The sequence below is a fragment of the Mobula birostris genome, chromosome 4 (assembly GCF_030028105.1).
Source record: "Mobula birostris isolate sMobBir1 chromosome 4, sMobBir1.hap1, whole genome shotgun sequence".
Taxonomy (NCBI): domain Eukaryota; kingdom Metazoa; phylum Chordata; class Chondrichthyes; order Myliobatiformes; family Myliobatidae; genus Mobula; species Mobula birostris.
Genome location: NC_092373.1, coordinates 119,328,091 through 119,344,767, shown reverse-complemented (window position 1 = coordinate 119,344,767; position 16,677 = coordinate 119,328,091). Strand labels below are relative to the sequence as shown.

General features: G+C 39.1%; 1 protein-coding gene across 1 annotated transcript in view; it reads left to right on the top strand.

The window, feature by feature from the left end:
• The window catches only part of LOC140196556 (5'-3' DNA helicase ZGRF1-like), a 116,492-nt gene that overhangs the window by 53,208 nt on the left and 46,607 nt on the right, over window positions 1-16,677 (top strand). The window contains exons 16-20 of the mRNA XM_072255970.1: window positions 1,552-1,736; window positions 2,064-2,263; window positions 3,546-3,646; window positions 4,384-4,530; window positions 11,956-12,070. Of these exons, the coding sequence (XP_072112071.1) occupies window positions 1,552-1,736; window positions 2,064-2,263; window positions 3,546-3,646; window positions 4,384-4,530; window positions 11,956-12,070 (748 nt within the window). The remainder of the gene's footprint in view (window positions 1-1,551; window positions 1,737-2,063; window positions 2,264-3,545; window positions 3,647-4,383; window positions 4,531-11,955; window positions 12,071-16,677) is intronic.

Genomic DNA, 16,677 nt, shown 5'->3' with positions numbered 1-16,677 from the left:
TTGTCTGCATTTTACTTGTTGAATAGAATAATATTTGTAGAATATGTCCAGCAGAAACTCAACCCAAGTGCATACTGATAACAATGCTGGTATCTTTCCGTAATACCATGGACCCTTAGCTTGTGAAGCAGCCTCATGTGACACCCTGTCAAAGGCCTTCTGAAAATCTAAATAAACAACATCCATTGTCTCTCCTTCGTCTATCTTTCCTATCATTTCCTCAGAGAATGCCAACAGGTTTATCAGGTAAAATTTTCCCTTAAGGAAACCATGTTGACTTTGGCCTCTTTTTTCATGTGCTTCCAAATATCCCAAAACCTCAACCTTAATGGACTCCAACATTTTATCAACTCTTGAAATTGGGCTAAATAGCTTATAATTTCCTTTCTTCTGACTCCCTCCCTTCTTAAAGAATGAAATGATATATGCAATTTTCCAGTCTCCATTATCTTTCCAGAAACTAGTGATTGTTGAAAGATTACTTCTAATCCCTCCACAATCTCTTCAACTATCTCTTTTGGAACCCTGGGGTGTAGTCCATCTAGTCTATCTTCAGCTTCCCAAGCACCTTCTCCTTCTCCTTAGAAATTCACTTCTTGACCTTGGCATTCTCATAATGAACCAAATGTTCATTGGATTCTACTGCCCAAGATCTTACATTTTTCAGAAGCCTTTTTTATAATTACATTTTTCTTTCTAAGCCTTCTATCAATAGAAGCATATTACTATATCCCTACTGTATATATTTTTAAAATGTGAAAACCTGCAGGTTATATATCTTTTATGCATGTTTTTTGCTTAATTTGCATTTTCCATTCAACCATTTGGGTTGAATATAGCTGATTTCCCTTGTGAACCTATTTACATTATGCCTGTTATTTCAGAAGTGCTCTGTGTTATTTTATTTGTCTAAAATCGTTGATGAGAACCACATCCAGCAATGCATTATTACTGGATTAAAACGGGTGCGGCATAATATTTTATTATCAAATTTTCTTACTCCGATGTGGCATTATTAAGAGGAATTGGGCATTCTGAATGAACTGACACTTGGAGATGTTAAAAAGGATCTGAAATTTACTTTTGAGAAATGGTGTGTTTATTTGAATTTAACAACTAGGATCTGAGCCACTTGTTATTTACATTCCTGGTTAGTCTGTGTTTGATTACCTTCATGCGTAATCTGGGATATAGAAGTGGTTGAGGAAAGACAGTTTCATCATTGTTAAATTTAAGTTCTGATCCTTGGTTCTGGTTTACTGCTGAAAGTATACGTGTACAGTAGATAATTTTTAAAGCGCTCTCCAGCTAAAGGTAACTATAGATGCAGGGGATTATTTTGAGGCAGGCATGGTTTACAATCAGAACTTTTGTGTATTGTCAAATTGATCTAGAGTACTTAGGTTTTGACTAAAAGCTACGAGGTGTGATCTTTAATTTGTATGGTGTCTATTTGAATGTTCGTTCACCTATCTAGTATTTTTTGGCTAACATTTCAAAAATGGGTTCTACTCTTCACTGAAGTCATTAGGCTCTGAATTTATTTTTCAGAACATCTCAACGTTTTGCTCTATGAATTATCTCAAAAATTTCACAAAGCTTTGTCAAAGGTTGATGTGTCTCAATATTCTTCAGAAAAAGCAAGCAATACAAAAAAAGAAGGAAATTATGTCCCCCTTTGTCAACATCAACAGCCCGCCAAGCTTGTCATGGTTAAAAAGGAAGGTCCAAATAAGGTAATATTTTCAGTTAACCAATAATTTCTCAAACCTTAAAGATTTTTGTACAATCAAATGCTTTTATTTTCATTTTTCATACTAAAAACGTAAAGATTTTCAAAACAGTGAAAAATAACATCAAAGCTCAAATCTATTTTTAATCGATTTTGTACTAAAATGTTAAAAGATTTAAAATTCGTTCCCATACCCATGATCTACTTTAAAAATCTCTTCAAACATTTAGTATTTTCTGTATGACTTGAGTTACTTAGTCTCTGTTCAGATATTTGCTTTCTTCCATTTGAATGTAATTCTAAAATATGAATTGCATTTCTTTCTTTTTAGGGTCGTTTATTTTATACTTGTGATGCTTCAAAAACTGACCAGTGTAAATTTTTCAAGTGGTTAGATCATGTTCAGCCCATTGAATTGAGTCAGAAATTAGAGCCTCAGTCAAAATTGGAGCTGACTGATGCCCGGAGTTTGGGTGCCTTCATTAGAAGTCAAAATGTTCCATTATACTGTGAATGTCAACTCCACATAAGGTGTGTCTTCATTCTGTTGTATTTAGTATTAGTGATTCAGAATCAAACCGTAATTTTTAAAAAAATTTTCATACTATATCCATGTCAAAGCTGGTTTATGATCCAAAGAAACAAGGATTCAAACAGCCTTTTTAGAAGAAGCAATGATTTATTTTTTGTTTTTCTAATTATTGTGTGGCATTTGATACTCACCAAGTGGTTTCCTCTACACTAGAGAAACTAAGCACATTTAGCTGGTTACTTTGCCAAGCATCTATCTTCAGTTTGCAGGAGTGATGTTGAACTGTCACTTTTCCTCTCCCATTCTGACTAACTGTCTGTGGCCTCTTGAACTTCACAATGAAACTTAATGCAACCTTGAGGAACAGCACCTGATCTCTTGTCAGGGTACATCTTAGTCTTCCAGATTTGATATTGATCTCTCCAATTGAAAGTAATTTATCCTTGCTTTCTGAACTTATCAGAATTGGCTGTTATTGTCTGACATCATTTTGCCTCAGTTTCTTATAAACCTGTATAATTTGGTCCTCTGGGTATCCCAAAGCATGCTAGGTTTGTTCCTAAACCAAGCTATTAACAACACACTACCGAAACAAAGAAACTTAATGTGTTTCAACCACTATTCTTACTTCTAAGGTTATTCAAGTGGTCTCAGCCATTTATTCTTCCTGTTGCTCCACTACTGTTTCTGCTACTGAAAGCTAACTTGTTTCCTCTCTTCACCGTTTTGATGTAAGGGCCCTGATCTGCAACATTTAACTCTTTCCTTATGCAAGAGATGCTGCATGACTTACTGGGTGTTACAGGCATTTTAGTTGATTATCTGGCAGAAGACGCCTGGATCGATTGTATGCATTTGTCTACGGACTACTGAAATTTTGTTCTTGCCAACAACAATCATGCACCATCAATCAACAGGACAAGTCACTCAGGGACTTGGGCTATATTATATACTTTTGTGTGACTGCATGTTTACTGCTATCTTATATGTGCCTTGTGCTATGTACAACTGTTGGTACTCTGTTTTACACCTTGGCCCCAGTGGAACATTGTTTTGTTTGGCGGTATTCATATATGGTGGAATGATAATTAAACTTGAATTTATTTAAAGATGTCATGCAATGCTTTACTGAATTTAAGTTGCTTTTCAAGTAAAATTTTAATTTTACTTATTTTCATTCATTTTGATATACTGTTTTTATATATTGAAAGACTGATTTTTCATATTGACTACCTTTAGAAAAACGTCTGGTTTTCAAAGAAAACAATTTTATTGTGGCAGGTGGAAAGAATCATTAAAGGATGAGAATTTGGAAAACTGCTGTAAGACTAAATTGTATCTTTGGTTGAGCAGGAAAGAGCACTCATCAGTCTACAGTAAAGGTGCATAAACTGTTCCAGCAATGGAATAAATACTAATTTTGCATCGATATATTGTTTTGTAGAATATTCAGTTAGTTTCACTTGAGAAAACATTTCTCGGTTGCCAATGATATGCTCTCAGGAAAATTTAGAACATTAACTTCACATGTAGATTTGTGTTCAGCTGTGAGTTCAGTTTTCTGATTGGTGAGAATAAGGGAGGCAGTTATATCCCTTGAATCAGGGCAGCATTGGTACAGAGTAACACATAAAATGCTGGAGGAACTCAGAAGGTCAGGCAGCATCTATGGAGAGGTATAAACAGTAAATATTTCGGGCCAAGACCCTAATTCAGGACTTAGTCCAAAACGTTGACAGTTTTGTCCTCTCTATAGATGCTGCATAACCTGTTGAGGTCCTCCAGCATTTTGTGTGTGTTGCTCTGGATTTCTAGCATCTGCAGAATCTCTTCTTTAGCATTGGTACAGATGCTATTTAAAAATATCAGCTGCTGTAAAACACCAGTGAACTCACTGATGTATTCCCCATGTGTCATAATGTCTTTATTATGGTAAGTTTGAAATAACTGTGTTGTTAACAAAATAAATTCAAGTTGTACTTTTTAAAAGTAATTTAAAAAGGAAAGGCATACAATTTATTTCATTAGATCTGTCCTGAATATTAAAACAAAATATTGAAAATATGTAACTGCGATTATATCTAATTTATCACTTCTTCCCAATTTTTATTTTTGACAGATGATCTCTGGGTTATATCAAAAACATTGAAATTTGATCCATTTGACACTTTCATTGCATGCAGTGTTTTCTATGGGCCATCATCAACCGGTGAAATAGAACTTCTCCCACTGAAAGGCTATTCTTCTTCTAACTGGCCTGCAGACAGTAAGAAATTTATTTTGTATTCAATTTCTATTCTCTCCCAACCAGTTCCAGCCCTAAAAATTTCTGATGTGTACACTATGAAATTTTCTTAATGTTGTAAGTCTCTCTGCTGGAGTCCAAATCATCTTTTCATTTAGAAAATGCTTTTTGCCTTGAGTAGAACATGATAGTGACCACACAATATGCTGGAAGAACTCAACAGGTCAGGCAGCATCTATAGAAATGAACAAACAGCCGACATTTCAGGCCGAGGCCCTTCTTCAGGACTACGAAGGAAGAGGGAAGGTGCCAGAATAAAAAGCTGGGGCGGGGATGTGGGTAGGAGGATAGCTAGAAGGTGATAGGTGAAGTCAGATGATGGGTAGGCAAGATAAAGATCTGGAGAGGAAGGAATCAGATAGAAGAGGAGATCATAGGAGAAGGGAAAAAAGGAGAAGAAGCAAGGGCCAGAGTGGGGAATAGAAGGAGGGAGAGGATTTTTTTTACCTGAAGGAGAAATCAGTATTTATGTCATCAAGTTGGAGGCTACCCATTCAGAATATAAGGTGTTGCTCCTCCACTCTGAGGATCCCTCAACTTAGCACAAGAGGAGGCCATGGACTAATTTGTTTGGAACAGGTATGGGAATCAGAATTAAAATGTTTGACCACTGGGAAGTTCCACTTTTGATGGATGGAGAAGAGATGCTCCATGAAGTGGTCCCCCAACTTGCGTCTAGTCTCAGCAATGTAGAGGAGGCTGCATTGGGAACACTACACAATAGGTGACCCCAGCAGATCTGCAGAATTTCTCATGTTTATGATAGTGACAATTATTGGAGCTTTAAACATGTCCAGGGCCACTGGCCTACATTGTTTAAAAAGGTAGAGTAAGATACTGAGTTTCTTTCCCTTCTAGCAGCATATAAAAAGGTGGGAAGCTCTAGTGAGACCAGCTATCTTGAGAATAAATGAACAGTAAGAGAATTCAAAGTGTAATTGCATCTATTTTATTGCAAAGAATACAAGTAATAAAGGAGATTCATACCTTTAATTAATATGAGGGGTCTACAATACTGTTGCCACCACGGAAACATTATTGAAGAGTGGCCATGATTGGCAATTCAATATCCCAAGGTATAGAATTTTCAAATGAAGTAGAGGAGGATATAAAAAAGAGGAGTCATTACACAGTTAGTCAAAGATAGTGCTGAATTATTAATGAGGGAGGATGTCATGGAAGACTTCTCAAATCATTCTTTATGGTAAAGGAGATATGTCCTCACTTGCTATAGAGCTCTCACAAGTCAACAGGGCAGGAATAAACATGTAGGCAGCTATCGCAGAGATGCAATAAATGTAATTTTATTGGATTAGTGGATTTCAGTTTCCCATATATTAATTGGAATTGCATGGGAAAGAGTATTATTAGACTTTATCTTGATGAATGTAGCTGGTCACGTGGGGGAATCATTTTTGTCACAATGACCATAACTCCATATATTTTTGAGGTGGTTATGAAAAAGGATAGGGATGGCTAGTAATTAGGGTCTTAAATGGGGTAAAGAGAGGACCTGGCAAAGGTAGATTATGAGCACACAAGTCTACATTTGCACAGTGGATAGCATTCAAAGAAGAAACAGCAAGAGTTCAAGGCAAACATGACACTGTAAAGGTGTAAGCCAGGAGAAATGAGTATAGAAAACTCCTGAATGTCTCAGCATGTTGAGGGTTGGTTTAAAAAAAAGGGGAGGAAGCATATGTCAGCTATAGGGAGCAAATCATGAGAGAGTTCTATCACAAGTATTAAAAAAAAATGGAGGAAGACACTTTTTTTGAAAAAAGGACATTTGAAAGGCAGAGAGAGGTCATGAGAAATCACTGGCAGACAGGATTAAGATAAATCCAGAGGCATTCTGTATGTATATTAAGGACTAAAGAGTAACCAGGGCCCATTATTACAGTGGCATGAGAGAGGAACTGTCCAAAGTTGACTGGGAAGGAACACTGGCGGGAAAGACGGCAGAGCAGCAGTAGCTGGAGTTTATGCGAGAAGTGAGGAAGGTGCAAGACAGGTATATTCCAAAAAAGAAGAAATTTTTGAATGGAAAAAGGATGCAACCATGGTTGACAAGAGAAGTCAAAGCCAAAGTTAAAGCAAAGGAGAGGGCATACAAGGTAGCAAAAATTAGTGGAAAGACAGAGGATTGGGAAGTTTTTAAAAGCTTACAAAAAGAAACTAAGAAGGTCATTAAGAAGAGGGAAAAGATTAACTATGAAAGGAAGCTAGCAAATAATATCAAAGAGGATACTAAAAGCTTTTTCAAGTATATAAAGAGTAAAAAACAGGTGAGAGTAGATATAGGACCGATAGAAAATGATGCTGGAGAAATTGTAACAGGAGATAAGGAGATGACGGAGGAACTGAACGAGTATTTTGTATCAGTCTTCACTGAGGAAGACATCAGCAGTATACCGGACACTCAAGGGTGGCAGGGAAGAGAAGTGTACGCAGTCACAATTACGACAGAGAAAGTACTCAGGAAGCTGAATAGTCTAAAGGTAGATAAATCTCCCGGACCAGATGGAATGCACCCTCGTGTTCTGAAGGAAGTAACTGTGGAGATTGTGGAGGCATTAGCGATGATCCTTCAAAAGTCGATAGATTCTGGCATGGTTCCGGAGGACTGGAAGATTACAAATGTCACTCCTCTATTTAAGAAGGGGGCAAGGAAGCAAAAAGGAAATTATAGACCTGTTAGCTTGACATTGGTGGTTGGGAAGTTGTTGGAGTCGATTGTCATGGATGAGGTTACGGAGTACCTGGAGGCATATGACAAGATAGGCAGAACTCAGCATGGACTCCTTAAAGGAAAATCCTGCCTGACAAACCTATTACAATTTTTTGAGGAAATTACAAGTAGGCTAGACGAGGGAGATGCAGTGGTTGTTGTATATTTGGATTTTCAGAAGGCCTTTGACAAGGTGCCACACATGAGGCTACTTAACAAGATAAGAGCCCATGGAATTACGGGAAAGTTACATACGTGGATAGAGCACTGGCTGATTGGCAGGAAACAGAGAGTGGGAATAAAGGGATCCTATTCTGGTTGGCTGCCGGTTACCAATGGTGTTCCACAGGGGTCTGTGTTGGGGCCGCTTCTTTTTACATTATACATCAACGATTTGGATAATGGAATAGGTGGCTTTGTGGCTAAGTTTGCTGACAATACGAAGGTAGGTGGAGGGGCTGGTAGTGCTGAGGAAACAGAGTCTGCAGAGAGACTTGGATAGATTGGAAGAATGGGCAAAGAAGTGGCAAATGAAATACAATGTTGGAAAGTGTATGGTTATGCACTTTGGCAGAAGAAATAAACAGGCAGACTATTATTTAAATGGGGAGAGAATTCAAAGTTCTGAGATGCAACGTGACTTGGGAGTCCTTGTACAGGATACCCTTAAGGTTAACCTCCAGGTTGAGTCAGTGGTGAAGAAGGCGAATGCAATGTTGACATTCATTTCTAGAAGAATAGAGTATAAGAGCAGGGATGTGATGTTGAGGGTCTATAAGGTGCTCGTAAGACCTCACTTGGAGTACTGTGGGCAGTTTTGGTCTCCTTATTTAAGAAAGGATGTGCTGACATTGGAGAGGGTACAGAGAAGATTCACTAGAATGATTCTGGGAATGAGAGGGTTAACATATGAGGAATGTTTGTCCACTCTTGGACTGTATTCCTTGGAGTTCAGAAGAATGAGGGGAGACCTCATAGAAACATTTTGAATGTTGAAAGGCATGGACAGAGTGGATGTGGCAAAGTTGTTTCCCATGATGGGGGAGTCTAGTACGACAGGGCATGACTTAAGGATTGAAGGGTGCGCATTCAGAACAGAAATGCGAAGAAATTTTTTTAGTCAGAGGGTGGTGAATCTATGGAATTTGTTGCCACAGGCAGCAGTGGAGGGCAAGTCATTGAGTGTATTTAAGGCAGAGATTGATAGGTATCTCAGTAGCCAGGGCATCAAAGGTTATAGTGAGAAGGCAGGGGAGTGGGACTAAATGGGAGAATGGATCAGCTCATGATAAAATGGTGGAGCAGACTAGATGGGCCGAATAGCCAACTTCTGCTCCTTTGTCTTATGGTCTTATTATGGACATCAGTGTGTGGAACAGAAGGTTTAGGCAAGATCCTAACTGAATACTTTTCATTCACAAACAAAACTGATTTTCGAAGGAGAACAAATTGGCAGGTGAGGGGAAGTTGATTTGGATGGGGGGAGGGCGGATGAAGTGAAAAGCTGGGAAGTGATAGGTGGAAGATGCTGAAGGAGGAGGAATCCAATAGGAGAGGACAGCAGACCATGAAAGAGAGAGGAGGAGGAGGGGCACCAGAGGGAGGTGATGGGAGTAAAGAGGAGTAAGAGGGGAACTAAAATAGGGAATGGAAAAAGAAAGAAGAAGGGAAGAGAGAGTAATTTCTGGAAGTTAGAGAAATCAATGTTCATGCCATCAGATTGAGGCTGCTGCGGGTGTTATGGTAAGGCAAGGGTTAATAACCACATCCAGATGAGGATGGCTGTGGCAGTGTGTAGTCAAACCCAGACAAGAGAGACCTTTGAAATAAGACAGCCAGAGATTCTCTTGCTTACAGACAAAATAGGTCAGAGTGACTGCAGCAGAATGTAGTCAGGCCAGATGAGTGAAGCCTTGTACAATATTGGGTAGTCAGTACAGATGAGATAGGAATAACGGAAGGATGTGAAACACACCCAACAACTAATGGACAATTGTTTTACTAACTTCCAGGAAGCATCGGTTGCCAGCTTGTTGTTTCTATTGACTTTTAACAGCTCTATTGTAATTGGCAATTGATTTTCCAAATAAGGAACTCAAACGTATACAGTGGTTACTATCTGTCACTGATAAGCCAATTCTTTATAAAAAATAAAAGTTTTCTGTTCTGGCTTCAGAACAGTGTGGTGATGGGCACAATGTTGTTCTCCTTGTGCACAAGTAAAAGAAAGTGTCGCAAGAGTGCATGTGTTCTGGCTTCAGTTATTTAATTTAATTTAATTTTATTATTGGCAATGACACTATCCAGACGGAATACAAGGTGTTGCTCCTCCAGCCTGAGTTTGGTCTCATTGTGGCAGTAGAGGAGGCCTTAGACATACATGTCAGAATGGGAATGGGAAGTTGAAATAGGTAGTCACTGGGAAATCTTGTTTTTTGTGATGGACAGACTGTAAGTGCTCAACGAAGCACCAGTCTGTCCGGTCTCCCCAGTCTGTCAGGTCTCGCGCATCAGTTCTAGTCATGAAGAGTAGCATTGAAAAGCTTCACCTAGAGATTGCCTGAGATGGAGCAGTTTAGTCTTGAGGAGAGACTGGAGAAGCTAGGATTTGTTTCTCCCTGGAGCAGAGACGTTTAAAAAGAGACATGATTAAGGTATATAAGATTAAGAGGGGTATCTGCAGGAAACGTTTTCCCATATCAGATATAGATAAAAGTAGAAGATGTAGATTTAGGGTAAGGGAGAAAAAATTCTGAGGGGATATGAGGGAACCTTCTTCACCCAGAGAATGGTAAGTATCTGGAATGCACTACTTGAGAGAGCAGTTGAAGCTGGTTGAAACCCTTGGGCCAGAGGGCTGCAACCTTAGTACTGGGCGATGGGCTAATATGGAAGACATCACCCTGGCCAACATCGGCATATTGGGCCTAATTCCTTGTTTCCATGCTGTACAATTTATTCCTGGAGTGATTATCATTAGTCACAAGTGAAATGCTGGACATAATTTCCTCACTCTAATGGGATCATAGCCTGGCTCTGATTTAAATAAAAATTATTCACATAAAATCTTAACTGTTCCTCTTCAGGTACTTCTTGATCTCTGGACTCTTTTCAATTTTTTTTCCTTCAGATTTCTAGGCTCTGCAATGTTTTTCATTTCAGCGCCTTTCTCATCTTTTATTATTCTGCCCCCTCCAATCAACCAGCTCCTTACTTCCTACTACATTCTCAATCCAGACTTTAATATTGAATCCCTCTTCCCCACCCATCAGTCTAATCTCCAGTTGATTTTCTGTCTCGCTGCTGAGAATGGCTTTGATCCAATGGCCCTTTAATGGCTCCTGGTTATTTGTCTCAGCAGTGATGATAAGAAGGTTGTTGATATTGTCGACGTAGCTCAGAGATACTTGTGGGTCTGTGGCTGGGGTGAATGGTAGTGGAGGTGGGAGTGGAAATAAACTTATTGTTCAAGATTATTACCTTGATGGCAGTGCATTATTATTGATATGTTGCTTTGACATCTTTGGTTGACAAGATCAGGAATGAGCTATCATGCATACATATCATACAGTAAATGCCTCAGTGAGTAATTTGTGTAGAAAGTCTCAATCAGCAAGGTTATGGCACATTCAATGAAAAAGGGCAACTATACTTTAGCTGGAAGTCATGCTTCTAAAATAGAATGGTATGGAGCAAAATGGAGGAGTAAAATGAATGTTTAATTTGGTGTAGAACTTCAGCCAGGTATGTAACCATTGTCATGGGTTTTCACCTTTTTACTATACACATCCAGTTACAGTTTGGTCGGAAGAAGTTCAAAAGTGTTTTTTTTAAATTTCAATTATCTTATCAAATAACATGTTATGATACTGCATTAACTAGTTTGAGCTAAAGAAGCATCATTTATTTATTTATTGAGATACAGCACAGAACAGGCCCTTTGAGCAATGCCACCCAGCAATCCCCAATTTAATCTGTGCCTAATCATGGGACAATTTACAGTGACTAATTAATTTAGTAACTGATGTGTCTGGACTGTGCAAGGACACCAATGCATCTGGAGGAAACCCATGTGGTCATGGAGAAGACGTACAAACTTCTTACAGGCAGTGGCGGGCAATGAACCTGCGTTGCCTGTTCTGTAAAATCTTGTGCTAACCCATACGCTACCATGCTGCCCTAATGGAGCCCATGATATGTTTTTGTTCTTAATTGGTTGAGGAGATTAAGTGCAGATGTAAAAGTAAGTATCTTAATTTTAAGTATGCACTTAATCTGAAGTGGAAAAGGTATTCTATGATTGCTATACACAAAAGTTTTGCAAGATTATATAATTTGACTGTATTAGCTTTCAGCAATATTGTTACTTGATTATGATACAATTTAAAAAATGTCTTGAAGGTGAAAGGACAGTGCAAAAACCAATTCCTTGATTTTACCAGCTTCACTGAATTTGTCCCACAGGGCTGTGATGAGGAGATTGATTTTAGCAATGTTTCCTACATCACTTTTGTCAATTTAAAATTTAAGCAAAAATATATAGCTATTTTTGTCTGTAATTCTGTTCATCAAATAAAGTCAGTGCTTTAAAAAATCTGGTTAAAATCTTTACAGTTGTGTAGAAGGCAACTAATTTTTTTGTCTTGCTTTCCCAGTGATTGTTCATGCCTTGTTCGTTGGTAATGTTAGCACTGAACTAACTTCTCTGAGAAACCTGCAGGAAAATGTTCACCCAGCTTCCCTTCCTCTGATGCCGTACTTACTCAAAATGTAAGACATTCATATTTTTATTCTGCACTGGTAGTTGAATTACCATGATTGGTAATTAATGGTTATTAAAGCAGATATTGTCTTGGAAACTTTAATAATTTTTGGAATTATGATCAATAGATTTTTGGTTAGTAAAATAGATTTCCATTGGAAAAACTGCTAACTACAATTATCTAGTTTAGTTGGACGAAGGGCATGGTAATTTTAACTGGGATATTAGAGATACCAAGGCCAAAGCATTGGGATTAGAATTTATGCAATTAATCTCATAATGTGAAATATTTTTGAGCATTTCCTGTGTTCCTCCAGCATTGTGCCAAAGTTTTCAGCAGAAAGTCCATATCATCCTGTTTCAAACTACAGTATTTTCAAGTAGGAGACTCCTGTATAGCAATCCTGTGCAGGTGTCTTTAGTTACTCTTGTTGTACCTCCATATATACTGATAGAACCACTTGGATAATTATGGTAAAGCTTCTGTTTATGTCCAGTGCATGAAGGAATAAATTGCGTATTGGATGGGAAGAGCTTATAATTTCAGCATTTCTACAAACCAGGGGTTCCCAACCTGGGGTCCACAGACCCCTTGCTTAGTGGTATTGGTCCATGGCATAATAAAGGTTGGAAACCCCTGCTTTAAACAAATGAGCAGCTGTAATTGAAGAACAATAATAAAAGAAAGGCTCTTTATTTATTAACGTCTGCACAATATATGGGAAGTCCACATTTTGCTAGCTTCTCTAGCAGTTGTACAATACAACGTTTGTCAGTGGTAGTAGTGTCATTGTACGTAGAACACAGAATGCTATGTTATATTGCTTTCATGTTAATTAACTTGACATATTAGTTGGAAGTCAATGTTAAGTTGAAGGACAAAGACTTTCAAAGACAAAAGCAAAGGAGAAGGCATATAATACAGCAAAAATTAGAACAGTAATTAGGAGAGGAGATTAAATATGAAGGTATGCTAACCAATAATATAAAAGAGGATACCAATGTTCTTTCAGCTATGTAAAGAGTAAAAGAGAAGTGGGAGTGAATATTAGGACTATAGTAAGAACATAAGAGGTAGGAGCAGAATTAGGCCATTTGGTCTATCAAATCTGCTCTGCCATTTCATCATTGCTGATCCACTTTTCATCTCAGCCCCAATCTCCTGCCTTTTCTCCATATCCCTTCATGCATTGTCCAACCAAGAATCTATCAACCTCTGCCTTGAATATACATAAAGACTTGGCCTCCACAGCTGCCTGTGGCAATGAATTCCACAGATTCACCACTATCTAGCTAAAGAAATTCCTCATCTCCGTTCTAAAAGGACGTCCCCCTATTCTGAGGCTGTGTCCTCTGGTCTGAGATGCTCCGCCATAGGAAACATCCTTTCCACATTTACTTTATCAAGGACTTTCACCATTCGATTAAGTCACCCCTCATTCTTCTAAATTCCAGTGAATACAGGCCCAGAGCCATCAAGCACTCTTCATATGGTAAGCCCTTTAATCCTGGAATAATTTTCATCAACCTCCTTTGAACCCTCTCCAGTTTCAGCACATCCTTTCTAAGATAAGGGGCCCAAAACTGCTCATAATACTCGAAATGAGGCCTCAGTAGTGCTTTATAAAGTCTTAGTATTACATCCTTGCTTTTATATTATAGTCCACTCAAAATGAATGCTAACATCACATTTGCCCGCATCACCACAGACTCAACTTGCAAACTCTAGGGAATTCTGCACAAGGGCCTCCAAATCCCTTTGAGCCTCAGATTTTTGTATTTTTCTTCATTTAGAGAATAGTCAACCCTTTCATTTCTTCTACCAAAGTTTATGATAATACACTTCCTGACACTGTATTCCATCAGCCACTTCTTTGCCCATTCTCCTAATCTGTTTTAAGTCCTTCTATTTCCTCAAAACTGCCTGACCCTCCACCTATCTTCATATTGTCTGCAGACTTTGCAACAAAGCCATCAATTCCATCATCCAAATCATTAACATGTAAGGTAAATAGTATCGGTCCCAACACAGACTCCTGTGGAACACCACTAGTCACCGAAGGCTCCTTTTATTCCCTCACTTTGCCTCCTGCCAATCAGCCAATGCTTTATCCAAGCTAGAATCGTTCCTGTAATACCACGGGCTCATAGCTTGTTAAGCAGCCTCACGTGTGGCACCTTGCCAAAGGCCTTCTGAAAATCCACGTACACAACATCAACTGATTCTATCCTGCTTGTTACGTCTTCAAAGAATTTCAACAGATTTGTCAGGCAGGCTTTTCCATTGAGGAAACCATGCTGAGTTATGGCCCATTGGGCTGCTAGAAATTGATGCTGGAGAGGTAGTAATGGGAACAAAGAAATGGTGAACAAAATTAATAACTGTTCTGTGTCGGCATTCACTGTGGAAGACATCAGCAGTATGCCACAAATTAAAGCGTGTCAGGGGCAGATGTGAGTGTAGTTACTACCAATAAAAAGGAGGTGCTTGGGAAGCTAAAAGATCTGAAGGTGTATAATTCACCTGGACCAGATGGACTACACCCCGGAGTTATTTAAGAGATAGCTGAAGAGATTGTGAAGGCATTAGTAGTAATCATTCAAGAATCTCTAGATTCTGGAATGGTTCCAGAAGACTGGAAATTTTCAAATGTCATTCCATTCTTTAAGGGAGGGAGGCAAAAGACAGGGAATTATAGGCCAGTTGACCTGACTTCAGTGGTTAGTAAGAAGTTGGAATACATTATAAAGGGTGGGTTTTCAGGGTATTTGAAGACACATGATAAAATAAGCCAAAGTCATCATGATTCCTTAAGGGTGACGTCTTGTCTGATAAATCTGTTGGAATTCTTTGAGGAAGTAATGGGCAGGATAGACGAAGGAGAGTCAGTGGATGTTCAAGCAACACACATAAAAGTTGCTGGTGAATGCAGCAGGCTAGGCAGCATCTCTAGGAAGAGGTGCAGTCAACATTTCAGGCCGAGACCCTTCGTCAGGACTAACTGAAGGAAGAGTGAGTAAGGGATTTGAAAGTTGGAGGGGGAGGGGGAGATCCAAAATGATAGGAGAAGACAGGAGGGGGAGGGATGGAGCCAAGAGCTGGACAGGTGATAGGCAAAAGGGATACAACAAAAGGGATACAAGAGGATCATGGGACAGGAGGTCCGGGAAGAAAGACAAGGCCGGGGGGGGGGGGGGGGGGACCCAGAGGATGGGCAAGGGGTATATTCAGAGGGACAGAGGGCGAAAAAGGAGAGTGAGAGAAAGAATGTGTGTATAAAAATAAGTAACAGATGGGGTACGAGGGGGAGGTGGGGCATTAGCGGAAGTTAGAGAAGTTAGATCCTGTCCCATGATCCTCTCGTATCCCTTTTGCACTCCTGTCCCATGATCCTCTCGTATCCCTTTTGCCTATTACCTGTCCAGCTCTTGGCTCCATCCCTCCCCCTCCTGTCTTCTCCTATCATTTTGGATCTCCCCCTCCCCCTCCAACTTTCAAATCCCTTACTCACTCTTCCTTCAGTTAGTCCTGACGAAGGGTCTCGGCCTGAAACGTCGACTGCACCTCTTCCCAGAGATGCTGCCTGGCCTGCTGCGTTCACCAGCAACTTTTATGTGTGTTGCTTGAATTTCCAGCATCTGCAGAATTCCTGTTGTCAGTAATTGTTATTTACTTGGGTTTTTAGCAGGCATTTGACAAGGTACCACACATGAGGTTGCTTATTACAGGAAAGATAGCAGCATAGACAGAAGATTGGCTGACTGGCATGAGGCAAAGTGGGGATAAAGGGGGTAAAGGGGACCGGTTTTAGTTGGCTATGATGATTAGTGGTGTTCCTCTGGGGTATGTGTTGGGAGTGCTTTTTTCTCGTTATATGTCAGTGATTTGGATGGTGGAACTGATAGCTTTGTAGCCATCTACAAAGATAGATGGAAGGGCAGGTAGTTTAAGGAAGCAGCAAGTCTGCAGAAGATCTATGTAATTCAATCCCACAGATAGTTGTGGAAGCCAAGTCTTTGGGTATATTTAAAGCACGTGTTGATAGGTTCTTTGTTAGTAAGGGTGTCAAAGGTTATAGGGAGAAGGCAAGAGAATGGGCTGAGAGGGATAACAAATCAGCCATTTTGTAATGGCAGTGCAGACTCAATGGGCCAACTCACCTAATTCTGCTTTTATGTCTTTTGGTCTTATGGTTAGTTCCAGATTTGTTTACATTTTTCTCCTGTTGATGAGCATAATATTGAGCATCTTTCATGAAGTGCTACATATAACAATTATAACAATTGCCCATATTGTAAAATAAAATTTATATTAATTTTGGTATGTAATATTCAGTTTATTTCTATTGCATATTATGTGAATTTCTGATATTCTCTGGTTGTGCTGGGAGTGTGTAGGTTAGCTGTTGTTTGCTGCAGAAGATTAATATTACAATATGCCTTATTAATGTCTTTCTTTCCAGAGATGGTTGTGAAAATTCAAAAACAATCTTCCAGTTCACTTAATGGTGGGGTACGGGGTGGGGTGGTTGATTAATGCTTGCTGTGTTTTTTTTTTTAACCAAGCATAAATGAAACCTAAAATGGCAAGTTTCAACATACTTGTTACATTTTC